This window comes from Schistosoma haematobium, chromosome 6, assembly GCF_000699445.3.
Source record: "Schistosoma haematobium chromosome 6, whole genome shotgun sequence".
In the NCBI taxonomy this organism is placed as follows: domain Eukaryota; kingdom Metazoa; phylum Platyhelminthes; class Trematoda; order Strigeidida; family Schistosomatidae; genus Schistosoma; species Schistosoma haematobium.
In genome coordinates, this window is record NC_067201.1 from 13,498,586 (window position 1) to 13,512,599 (window position 14,014).

Genomic DNA, 14,014 nt, shown 5'->3' on the forward strand with positions numbered 1-14,014 from the left:
TGGCGTCGAGTCCCAATTGACTATGAACACCGCTACAGAGAAACACGTGCCAAATAAATTCATAAAGTCCCCCGGAAGCCAAATATCAGAAGGCAGTTAATAGACCAAGTCGAGATATATTTGCTGGCGATCTCGTGGTATCGAAAGGATACCGAGACCGTGCTAGGATACAAGCTTGGTTACAGAACGTAACCGAATTCGAGCGAAATCACAATCAAAGTGTAAGAATAATGGATGCTTTTTAGCACAGTTAAACAAAAGCACATTAAAACAGTCACTGGTACAATTGGTTATAATAATAATTGTTTTCAGTAAACCAATCGTGTTCTCGTGATGAAAGTGAGTCACTACACTGGAAAATTAAGAATTTTCAAATCAGCGATAGTGTAGGAACAGTGCTGCCCATCAAATTTTAATTTCAGAAAACTGATCAACACAGGTATATAACTCGTCTCAACTCCTCGAAGTCATCTTTGCTTATTAAGAATCTAATTATTCTCTAGACTACACTAAAGTGACATGATAAGATCGCCATTAGGTTGCGGTGAAGTGGCCCTTCAGTTATCGAGATATGTAGCCGTTACACGAAGATGTGTAAATTAAGCATTCACATTGTGGGTTGAGGCCAGTATTTGGGTGATATTACCATACTCAATACAACTCCTAGAAGCTAATTCCTCGAGTAGCTTTACAAGATTAGCAGAAATCTTTAACCTGGGACTTTATATTCATTAAGTGAATTTATTATTACAACCAAAATTTTCTAATGATTTAACGAAAATTGATGTCCTAAACTCTTGATTCAGCTAATCGCTTAAATAAAGCCAGTATTCTGATAAAGGTTTTACCAATATTTATCATTAAGTGACCAATCATTGGTGAGTAGATTTTATCGCATTGTTTGCACCAAATCTGAACTAAATTGAGTGTTAATTATGCGGGCTTTATAATCAATTAAAATAATTAACTGACATTTTTGAATTTAACTTCGTACGGAAGACTAACTAGTTTTTCATCAGTAAATAACCTTATGATGAAAAAATGATTTCTAGCAGCTTTAAAGTCAAAATGACTATTTTATTGTGATAAGATACTTATGTCGTTTGAAGATGGTATACACCAGTAACCTGTTTATATTTTTTTGAAACTTTATAATGTGACTAATGACTTAATTCATGATCCGAGTTCTGTTCAATGAAGAGAGAATACTGTGTACTATATGGAACAGAGTAAATGAATCAAAGACTACCACACTAAATTCACCAGTTGTTAAAAGCATTTAATCATTATCTTTCAACCTCCAATAACTTATTACACTTTTTAAGAAGTGGAAATACTAAGTGGTTAATAAAGATTGACAGGAGACTCTGAATCTAGGCGTCGTGCAAATTCATACTCATGAACACAATGCATAACTACCATCTCGATTGGATACATATATCTAGCGGGAATCGAATCTACGTGTTACTATTGAAATGTTAAGGTCGATAATATTCTGGCACAAGACTAAGATATTTACCACTGAGTATTATCTTTTAAATTTTAATTATTATTATTAGCTTTACTCAATATTATATTTTTGGTACGATACAGAATTTTCAGCACAAAGTATCTCAACAAGTTTCCGTTTCTTATTTCTTGATCAATCCTGACGATAAACATTAAGCGACCGCCAGTTAGATGTTAGTAGTCCAGTCAATCGATATCTGAACAATGTACATTCTTTTCTATGTATATTACCAGCAACCAAAATGTCTCTGATTGTTCTTTTTCTTAACTTATACAGCGAAAGGTCGTGAACTTTTCACAAACGCAAATGAATAGGTTATGCAATTAATTGACATAATAATCTGTTGAAACAAACAAAAGACAGGAACAAGTAGCCCAGATATTCAAGAAAGTCGCCTATATGAGTAACAGCCAATGGTAGATTTACTTAGTTGGTAAGACTTTATGATAAGTAGTTAACATGAAAAATCAACGTAAGGAAAACACCAATTAGAAGTTATCAGAAAAATTTATTTAAACAATAGGTTTGTTCCAAAGAAAACAAGACATTTCTTAATATATATATATATATATATATATATATATATATATATATATATATATATCACAACAACCAACACAGAAAAATGAATCAAATTGATAAACGATGTGACAAAATGAATATTACTTTTTTTCTTTTAAATGCAAAAAGCTACTGAAAATAAACAAACTACATAAAATCAACATGAATATACGAATAAAGATATATCACAGTTCATTAATGATTGTTTGAATGTAAACTACTGAAATCCCAAATAATTTAATGGGTAAACAAAAACAAACAACAGCCATAGATAATATGTACAAACAATAATAATAATAATAATAATAATGTAGGGATATTCTTACATGAATATTATAATTCAATAATCAAATTGGAGCTCTGTTAATGCCGTCAAGGTTTTAATCTAATAATAGATTTCGTTTGATCTAGTGGATTGTGATCGTTAACCGATAGTGTACATTTTACAGATTTGGAAGAGTTGGAAACTGTAAAGTAATGATTGGAAGGTGAACGCTTTAAATACACCACATCATAGCACACACACACAAACATGCATATACAATGAATGATTTAGTTAAAAACAAGGAAAAATAGCCGGGGAATTTTAAGTGAAGATCTAAAAAAACAACCTATATGAAATCCGCATGATAAAATCCAATGGTGTGTGTGTGTGTAAAAAGGAAGCACCTTCATGATTTCCACTGGTTTATTTAAATGCAAACACGAAACGAATTAATCATAGAAATACACTGCTGATTCGGATACACGAATTGTTCACATATAAACAGATATGTTACATCATTATCATTGTTAGTGCATAAGTTGGGAGAATAAAAATGTCTTTGTTTCAGTATCTGATCTGTAAGAGAAAAGTGGAAACGAGGAAGCATATAGGACAGATTTATTTCTCAACAAACATGTGGAATATATTGAATACAAAGATATGGCATTTTTCGACATGATTTCAAATAGAATAAGAAAAACAGTGATTACAATAAGGTAGCGGAGATTTTTCTTCTTCAGATTACGATATATGCTATTATGTAGTCCGATTAATTGTATAGGGGAATCTATACCACAAATCAGTCAATCATTTTAAGCTGGTCTACAAAGAGTTGTTATTTCATTAATTACTAATAATACTATTCAGTTACAAAACAGGCGTTGTTTTATAGTATTCGTGAGGTCAAATGATATATAAGGTACTAGCGACGGAAGGGGGGCACGATAGCAATTGTATTTTTTGTCAATCCGATTACATCGGTATTATTGTAGTGAATCAGTGGGTTATATCATGTTCAGACTGAAACTTTTCAACAAGTGATATGCTATATGCATTTACGGTACTGCTAAATTGCATGATTCAGTCTAACTTTGCAGTTAGTACCCAGAAACAGTATGAAGAGAAGTGAAATATAATTTGCACATTATTGAAAAGACAGTTTACAGAAATATCCTGCTCCATAAATATGAATTTGAAAGTGATAACAAGTGAAAAGGAGCTATCTCTGATTATTATTTATCACATACAGAATCGTTTAATTTCTATTGTTATGTATTTGACAATGGGACTATGGTTTGTTAGTACAGATTTCCGACTTTCAACTAATAGAATATCGACCGGTAATTGTATGTGATGAATCTTTTTAGAGATACGCTCAAACTGTCTTCCTATCCGGTTACTACAACTCCAACTACTTCTACACGTCAACCGGAACAACAGAGAGAAGTCGTGAAATGCGAGTTAAGGCTTTACTCCAAGGTTAGTTCACGCACAGAAAAAAAAGGGGTACTTAGTTATACACGACCTTGGGCATTAGAAAATTCCTGAAACCACACTAAATAAAGTAGCAGTATACGTAAATATTTAACCAAAACCGTGACATGTGATTCTGAATTTTCTAGATGTCTCCGCGAAGATTCAATTTAACGCTGATTGGACAAAACGTTTCTTAGCATTTCTGGGCCTCTAGAGACTTTTTCGAAGGATATTTTGGGATCCTTCCCATAGTACAGTAGTCTTAGCTTTTGTAACATGGATGCCTCTACAATATGTCAACACGAAAAGTTAATGATAGTTATCGGTTCAGAATAGACGGATTTTCGGAGTCATGATGATTATGATGATAGAAAGTGGATTTTAACCTAACTTTTGGGGCGAACATCTTCCCAAACACCTTTATAAAGTTTTGCAGTCCATGTACCAAAGACTGCTAAAACCAACAGCCATTAAGGCAGACGATTGACTGGACGTGGTAGATTAAATTTAATTTGTAAGGGTTTGGATTATCTCTTTTTTGACAGTATAACTAAATCACAATTGATTGATCACTGGGTGGTGATTAATGTCATGCTTGTCCAGTCCTTATTAGTGCAGATCGAATGCTATCGATCATGTTGCAATGTGGCCACCAGTCTAGGTGACTCGACACTGCGGGCACTATGTATTGAGATTTAGATGGTGGTTGGAGGTGGTCAACAGGAAACCCTGGACCCGGGTTTCGTGCTACTTGGCACTCGTCAGCAAGGTGTACCTGTAATCTTGAGGGAACTGGTGCTCCCTAGCGGATTCGATCTCGTGTCACCCAGCTTCACAGTCAGAGACCTTACCACTGAGCTATTCGAGCCGTGACTAACCTCCTATAGGACTGAGATGTTATCACAATTGATTGATCACTGGGTGGTGATCAATGTCATGCTTGTCTAGTCCTTATTAGTGCAGATCGAATGCTATCGATCATGTTAGTCACGGCTCGGATAGCTCAGTGGTAAGGTCTCTGACTGTGAAGCTGGGTGACACGAGATCGAATCCGCTAGGGAGCACCAGTTCCCTCGAGATTACAGGTACACATTGCTGACGAGTGCCAAGTAGCACGAAACCCGGGTCCAGGGTTTCCTGTTGACTACCTCCAACCACCATCTAAAAAGTATAACTAAATTCTGATCAGTCTTAATTGGAACATGTGCATTCTGTATGAATTAATATAACCACAATGTCAGAATTTTAGATAGACATAGATAATATGTGTCTAGCAGTGGAAACCAGGACACCTGTTTCGTCACATTTGAGACTCGTTAACTGGATGTATTTGCATCCTGGAATTGATATTCAATCTGGAATTCGAACCCAATATCTTTCACTCCGAACGCCCAAAGTCTTACCCACATGACTACTGAGATTAGACAACCACTCACTTGTGTAACGAGTAAGAATTTTAATCCGAATAGTATTGGACTGGATTACTCCTTTGTTGATAACACGGTAGAGTCTGTAACGAAAAGTACTTGGTTTGAATACGGTAGTTAACAATGACGCCAAAATGCAGGTACATCCAGCTAACAAGTCTCAAGTAGAATAAAACAAGTGTCCAAGATTCTACTGCTAGCCACTTTCTATGTATACAAATATAGATTAAAGTTTTATTTTCTACATTAAAAACTCACTCATAAATTACATCTTCGTCAGAATCATTTATCATTGATAATGATGGATTATCCTTTACATCCATTTCTATAATTAGAAGAAAAAAGTGAATTTATCAACATTTTTGTAAAATTGTACTTAATTTCAAAAATAAACATCTATAAAACGGTCATAGATCTTTACAATTAGACTATTCGTGAATTGTTCAGAACAAATTACTGTATGGCATACATTATCCATTAGTCATACGCACCGTAGAACCTAACAGAAATGTGCATCAATTCAAGTTCCCATATCACATGAGCACAATGAAATGAAATTGTTTCTTGACAAATCTCCGAGTATATATATATATATATATATATATATATATATATATATATATATATATATATATATATATTACTTCGTATCATGTCGAGGTTGCGGATAGTCAACCTAGTTAGAAAGAAAGCTAACGGTAAGATATCACTTCCCGACCATATAAATACTACTTCATACTATACAGAAGACAATAGTCTAGAAAGCTCGATTACAGTTCGGAACAATGTTGCAAACCTCCCCCCCAAATGCCTTGGTACGGCCGAGAGTAGGCAGAGTCCGCTCTCCCTCTCGAAATGCTCTCACATGGCTACGCGTATACAGCCTCTGCCAGGAAGTCCTACTCACTGCCTTCTCTTGGCAGGGGTGTTGTTTACGAAAATGAGAGGACGAAAAGCGAATGTCCGGCGCTTTAACCGGATTCCAAACCAATGGTGCACATGGGCTCCAGTATCCTGTGGGAACAAATGGCGTATGAACCAATCGTTGGTCACCGGCTTCCATGGGACTGCATCTCCTTACGATGCTCCACTGCCTTGTGGATCAAACCTTCAGGTCGAAGGCTCGGGGAGTGGCCTTCTAAGAAAACCATCTGCTTCTGTTTTGGCACCCGGGCAGTATCACAGCCCTCACATATGTCGAATGAGATTTGTGTGGCGCATATGTATTTGGTGCCTCCTTGTACAAATATCTATGTGTTAAAATAAATAAATACAAACCCGAGTGATCACTTAACAACAATACTTGACCGTTCAAGAATATATTAGTTACACTCCAGTTCGTGCATAACATAATTTTAAACTAGTATAATTTTTTTAGTGTGGAGGATGGAACCTTGAATAACAATAATGCATTCGCAAGTCCCCTGATACAATTTGTACGACAACTTAAGCTAATATCCTTCTATGTATGAAGACCCATCACAAAAATGTCAGTAAGTATTTAAAACATTGAAAGGTTCATTTTACTCGTGTTGACTTAGTCCTCAAACAGTTACAATCAAAATGTAAAAGATCATTTGCAGTAATTGACTGTACCGTAAAAATATTCATTCTAAACATAAACTGAAAGGAAGAAACACTTTTTACTGACCAGCGTAAACCATCTTTAGTTGATGTCCACAGAAAGACAACAAACCGGTAAAGATATATGATGAACTTTCACAAGCTGTCTACTCTCGAACGCATCACTATCTGAATCTGATAACTAAAATCCACTAGTTATCATCTGTACTTCAAGTACTCCAATAATTTTCCTCGTTTTGCACTCGATATCACGCATACAATTTTCACACATCTGTAATCTCATCAATTGGTATATATATTCATTTTATCATGAGGTTTCATTTGATCTATTAACTTCGATTATCCAATTTAGTCACTTGATATTTGACAGGCCATAGGACATAACAAATAAAACAATAAAATCTTTGTAATTAGACCATCCAGTTAACAGAACAAAAGAAAATACCTTGAAGTCCTATTATACTATAGAGATTGGTTGAAGAGCACGGTAAGAATAAAAATAGCAAATCCATGGTCTGAAGGTGAAGCAGTCCTGCTAGTTGTACTATTTACTAAATTATCTTAATCCCCTTGCTGTTCATCTAGTTCACTTTATTTCGTTATGGTAATTGTGATTTGGAAATTTTGGTCAACATTTATTTTTGCTAGGCACTAAGTTGATCATCACTATCTGACTGACTAATACAACACGAAAAACATCAATCAGAACCCCTTCCTTCACAATATATTTTTACAATGCAGCATAATGAAATTACCAATATGTACACATATTTAAAGTCATTAAACCAATCTTACCTATTTGTGTATTATTTGGTGGAGAGTAAACAAATGCCAATAGAATTATGTATGAATTAATAGTGAATTGTATCAATGAGAATTCAAGTGTTGAATGATAACCGAGTATATCATTAAATCGATGTTGTAATCCTATGTAATTTTGAGAATTCTGCTGTTGTACAGTCATTTTACTGATATTACCCTTAACATTACGGACATAATCCATGGATTGAGATAATAATCTCTCATTAAAGTGTAATAGACATGCAAATCCTAAGACGATAATGAAGATTATTGATTGGAATGTTAGAAAATATAAACGCAAGTCTAAAATGAAAATTAACAATAAAAAATTTATAGGGGACATCATAAATATTTTCCGTATTTAAATAAATTACGTAATACTACGTTACAAAATAAGCCAACATATCGATAAAACTGGTAATGAAGCTAATATTATTTATGGTACATTGTTTGTGTGAGGATTAATGATACTAACTGATTGTTTAAACAGAAGGGGGTGCACCACTATAGCTGCTACTTCAACACATTGGCCGGGTTCACATATTGTGATAACTTAATCGAGCTGTATTGGTTGGGTTACTTGTTACTTAAAGTCCCACTATAACAAGCAAGAAAGCTGAATAACGATTGTGAACATTACTGATGATTACTACATGCATGAATAAAGCAAAGTATAGGTAGACTAGAGTACACAGAACATCTAAATGGTGATGATTAAACTTCAAAAGTAATTTATCTACAAATTATCAGATTCAATCGTATAACAAGTTCTATACATACAAATGTATAAAAATCTAATTTATTTTGTAAGGCTTTGAATAATCCCATTGTTAAAAGTTTTGACTGAATTTTGACCAGTCTTATTTGGCATATGAGCATCCTGTGAGGATCGCCTCCATGTAGCTCTTTTCATAAGTTTTTATAGAATAGATGAATTATGGCTAGCAAAAGAATTCGGGTCATACATTTCGTTCTATCAAGGACTCGTGAGCTAGATATATCTACGTTCCAGCGTTAATATAGCAAAAGAAAGTTCAGGTAATCTTGTTTTTGTTATTATGCATCATTTATTGCTTTAAAGGATAACCTCGATGACCTTTTTCTAAATTATATCACCGGAATGACTTTTGATGATATATAACTGGTTGTTACCATTTCAAGTATCCTAATTTTGTCATGCGTCTCGAAGACATTAGATTTGAAAATATGAACAGAATTGATTGATCTCACTCTTTGATTTCTGTTCGGAGTATGAAGCTACCTGAAAACCTCGACTTCTCTGTCTCATATTACCGTGTAGATTATTGAAGTTGTATATTAGCCACCATTCCATTGAGTGTTCTATAAAACCTGTTCAAATAAGAATATTCTCGATCTTCCTCTAGTTAGCCATTATAGCAGACCCGTGACGAACCTCAATCTCAATATATGACTGCTGCTTACACTAGGACTCAAACGTAGTACCTTTCACTTAAAATTACCAACGGGTTATCGGCTGAGCTATCGAGTGTAAATAGCCACTGACATGTGCAAAGAGTATGAATATTTATATTTATAAACGTTAATACAAACCCTTATTGATTATTCATATCCATCTTAAAAGTGAGCGGCTATTTGAACTCAGTAGCTTAATAGATAATGCGCTAAGCATCTGAAGTGGAACGTACTGGGATCCAGTCCGGCTGTGAACATTAACACTGACATATGGCAGGTATATTCTGTTGACGAGCTCCATCTAGAATAAAAACCTACATACTGGATTCGACTGATAGCGATATTCCATCTATATACTGTAAAAGCGCACAAAATAATTCAAATAAAACCTGGTAGTAAGATAAATCCATAAAAAAATATCAATCACTTACTAAAATATGGTAATTTTCTTAATTTATGACAGGCTCGAATGAATAGCACAGTGAATAGTACCACATAGATAAAACCAAACAGACTAATAAAAACCACAGTAAACTAAAACAAACAATGAAAGGGTAAAAAAAATAAACAACCTTAATGGTTTTTCGAGAGAGAGGGAGAGAGAGAAAAGGAAAAAAACTGTTTTCCAAATTTGTTTATTCTCACTGCGAGAATAACTATTCATTAAAGATCAGGAGTGAGCAAATCCTTTTCTATGGTAAATTTCCCGCAATAATCAGAACATATGCAAGAAACTAACCAATATGAGAACACCTATTTAACAAGACCATACACTCAGACAACAATCCAATGGTGTATGATTCTAGCTTTATACGACCATTTTTATATGGTGTAGTGCTTAAATGAAGTTATAGACAAAATAATCCATCCGCTTTGCACTCGTTGAACGATTCCAATAAAATTATGGCTTCCTACAACAATGTTGACAAAAATTCAACCCAAAGATAGTCTGATTATTAACTACACGATTATTGCTTAATTACTCATTTTTCCTGGAGTGACTTTTACAGTTTTAGGATAGTTTACATTACAGTCTGACACCAACTGGAATAGCATTGCTCATTATGAGACGTGAAAGTCTTGAACCCAAACCGATGTGAGGAGATTGTGAGCGTGCACTGTTGTAGAGTCCCAGACTAGGGCGAAACAACCATTCAGTACTTTCTTGTCGTTACTTATTCTCCAGCTGAAGTCAATTTTAAGACGAAAATGTCTATTTATAGAAAGTTTTATCAAAGCTAAATATATCTACACATCATTTTGATATGGATTAAAAAACCCTAAATTTAGTCATTAAAAATACTTCGTTGAATTATATCATCATCTTGAAACACTAGCTTCGGTAGCTTAGATTTGTTTTATGAATGTCGTCATGGAGACGTCTACATAGCGCATTATTTGCTGAGGTTGGAACTGGGTGAAAAAAAAGCAGGAAGGTGGTTAGTTTATGGCACCGCTATGGTATAGAAGAAAGTTATATACAACTGGCATCTATCGGTCCACTATATTACTTTGGTTAAGATCCTGGAGATGATGCACAATTCAGTGGCTTCAGACGTTATAAAAAAATGGTAATTCCACTGAAATTTCCTATTACATTTGAAAAACCCAGAGGAATTCTCTCGAATGTACCTCTTGATCAGTTTTTTTATATCTAAACTGTATCTTCTATTAAACACTGTTCTTATCCACCTATATTTCCTTATACTTCACTTCCCATCCTCAATTCTCCTTGGTGTTATTTCTTTAGTTGCGCGGTGTACACTATTTTTGGCATTCAGTTGTACCAGATTTTATGTGTATTAAACAGATAAACGAATAAGTCTTAGTGATTACCGTGATAGATATCTTGGTAAAATATATAATCAAAATAAATTATTCAAGCATTAATTTGTACAAAAAAATAACTTACGATAAGAAGATCCGTATATTCTAGAATATCAAACACTGGTTCGTGATGTTCCACATAAACTTTCCAAGTAATTAATAAGAATATGATTAACCAGAATATGCTAATCAAACAGATTTTCGGTAGATAAAATTTCTGAAACGTCCTTTTCGACTGTATACATATATATGCAAGAAGATACAAATGTTGATTAGTTGAGAGAAGAAATTCAAATAAAAAACTCAACAAGAATACAGCCTTAATAAAATAAGCAACGTATTTTTTGATGAGATGATGTTTATCAAAGTTGAAGGGGAATTTTTGAGGCGACAGACAATTTGTACTGCCTCACCTTTCATCATGAATTCAATACTTATACGTTTGCTAAGTGAATAGATGTAGTCAGCAGGTAATCTTGATCGACTTAGGTTTCGTGCTAGTTGGCACTTGTTAACAAGGTCTATCTGATACTTCCTGTGCGATTCAAATCCTCACAACCGAGCTCTACAGTGTGAGATGTTACTACTGAGATATTCAGCTAGTGACTGAAGTCCTATATGACTGAAACATTTACAATTGGTTGGTCACTAAGTGGTGATTACTATCATGTCTTTCTACTCTTTTAGTCTTGACCGAATTCTATTGATGTCTATATGTCATTAAAGAAGAACGTAAATGTTTTCCACACACATAACCAAATTATCGTAATTTAATCACTAAGCTTTTTATAGTTGACTACTGTATAAATAGGAAATATATGTAGACATAATTCAATACAACTTCATTACTTATGGAATGACCTGGTGTTAAAATTAAAGAAGTTTAATAAACATATCACCTGCCATTGAATTGATGATTCAAAAATTATAATTTTATATTCAATAGTAGTATACTAATGATGATTATCGTAAAGAAACAAAAATCATTATATAAGATCATTTTAGACAGTCCCATTATTGAGTTAGCCATTGATAATTAACATACAGTCTGGCACATATATACGTTAGCGCAAGTTTCTGTACCACATTAGTACGATGAGACAAATCTACAAAGACGAATAACAAAGGAGTTGGACTAATGTGATGCTAGTGATAATCAAAACGACTCAACATTGAAGTATATGATCCCACAAGACTAAGTGAAGAGGTACATATGAGGAAATACTGGGACTAAAAATAAAGAATAAGGTAAAGGGTAAATGACTCGGTACTATTTTGACCACTGGTTATCAAGAGTGATAGCTTAGTGGTTAAATCACTTGTCAAGGTACGAACACGGCTTCGGTCACTTTGGTTAGAATAACTGAGGGGTGAGGGAGAAGCATCAGTAGTCCTCGCACACAATAAAGTGTGGCTCAAAACGGTATACAGAAGCCTGTAATCGCTAAGTAATTTAGTTATTATTCTCAATTCGATCGATCAGTCAGATAATACACTTTTATGGAGAACTCCGATTAGTCTATACATTAATTACGTATATGGAAATATAAAAAATAAACATATATATTATAGGGATTTCTAAGTAAACATACCGCAGCTTAATTGATCATAAGCAATCTATTAATTTAGCTGTATCTCACTTGTATAGTTGAGGTGGATTATAATTACATGTTCAAATCGTAACTATTTGTTCGTAGATTCTCATCCTACTACCTGTAATCCTTTTTCAGTTTAGATAGTTGAGGAATGATAGCACTTTGACTTACATATGATACAAATGTGATTTAAAGCTTAACCAAACACATGAATCTACATTCGATTGATTTGTTCCAGTCAAATTCTAAAATCTGAAAAATACGATCCGATATTTCGTTTATCTGATTCTGATTTTTTTTTAATGCTAGACAACTGGATAAGCTAATACACAGTATGTTTGGTAAGTATTTAAACTGAGAGCTGCCAAGAATACCAGAGTTACATAAACATAACGAAATAAATAATCAATTACATTGTAATCAAACGCTTAGGCTGATCTCGGTAGCTTGTCTCTATGAAATTACTAGTCAATGAATAGTTGGTGTATGGATGGATATTCATGAGTTTCTGACGCGTAACTCAATGATCACCACAAAATGGATCTTCCTACATAGTCACTAGAATAAAACACAAAATGACTTTTTCTAGTTCCTGAAATGCGAAATTACCATTCATGGGAGGCATGAGGCAACCAGTAGTAACTAAAATCATCGACTACCAAAGACTTTCAAGGATGTTTTAAGTAATCAAGATGGAGATCGTACAAGTGTACTAACACAAATTATGAGTATTTTGAAAAGAAAAAGATCCATTCATTCTAAATTTTATGAAATAAATTTGTTATAACTTTAGTTCATGTATTTATTGGACAGAGGATTATTGCACATTGAAAGATTTAACAAAATAAATTCAGTTATGAAAGACAGTAATACAATTAGATTTTTACTTACAATTCGTATACCATGGAATATACATAACCAAACTAATAATAATACAGCGACAAATGTGATTTGAAACAGATAACCAAGACATGATGGAAACCAATTTGTTGTTAAATATTGAAGGGGATATAAAGGATCTACATAATGCATAGAATGAAATTCTTTTTTGAAACTTCTTTAACGAATTAATTATCTGTACATCATGATATAATAGGATTAAACAAATTTTTAAGCATGAAAAACATTTGTCATACAATACAATGCGATGGAATAAACAAACAGACTTCTTGTGTGATTTCTAGCGAGAGTGTGATCGGACCGTAATACAGGAAAGAAGTGGTATTGACCTAGTCCAAGTACTGATTAATTCGCCTAGAGTTTCAAGACCAGTACCTATAACCTTCGGTTAATTAATGACACAAAAATAATGAGATAACAGTCAAGAATAACGCTTAACGAAAGCAGTTCCTTCACGCTTGTAAATGCAATAGCAAGATAGAACATGCACAACAAGTAGGAATTTCTAATTATTAGGTTCAGTTCATGACTCAACTCATACAACAATAAAGAGTAGACTCTTGACCACATATTAATACAATAAAGAAATCACTGTCAGTATAACTACGCCATAGGTGAGAGCTGAGTAGTAGGT

General features: G+C 33.9%; 1 protein-coding gene across 1 annotated transcript in view; it reads right to left on the minus strand.

The window, feature by feature from the left end:
* Positions 1 to 2,863: 2,863 nt before the first annotated feature.
* The window catches only part of MS3_00008558 (uncharacterized protein), a gene marked incomplete at its 3' end in the record, with an annotated part of 28,054 nt that continues 16,903 nt past the window's right edge, over positions 2,864 to 14,014 (minus strand). The window contains exons 7-12 of the mRNA XM_012937593.3: positions 13,372 to 13,499; positions 10,971 to 11,120; positions 9,490 to 9,592; positions 7,619 to 7,927; positions 5,498 to 5,564; positions 2,864 to 2,912 (exon numbers count right to left, since the gene is read on the minus strand). Coding sequence (XP_012793047.2) covers positions 2,864 to 2,912; positions 5,498 to 5,564; positions 7,619 to 7,927; positions 9,490 to 9,592; positions 10,971 to 11,120; positions 13,372 to 13,499 — 806 coding nt within the window. The remainder of the gene's footprint in view (positions 2,913 to 5,497; positions 5,565 to 7,618; positions 7,928 to 9,489; positions 9,593 to 10,970; positions 11,121 to 13,371; positions 13,500 to 14,014) is intronic.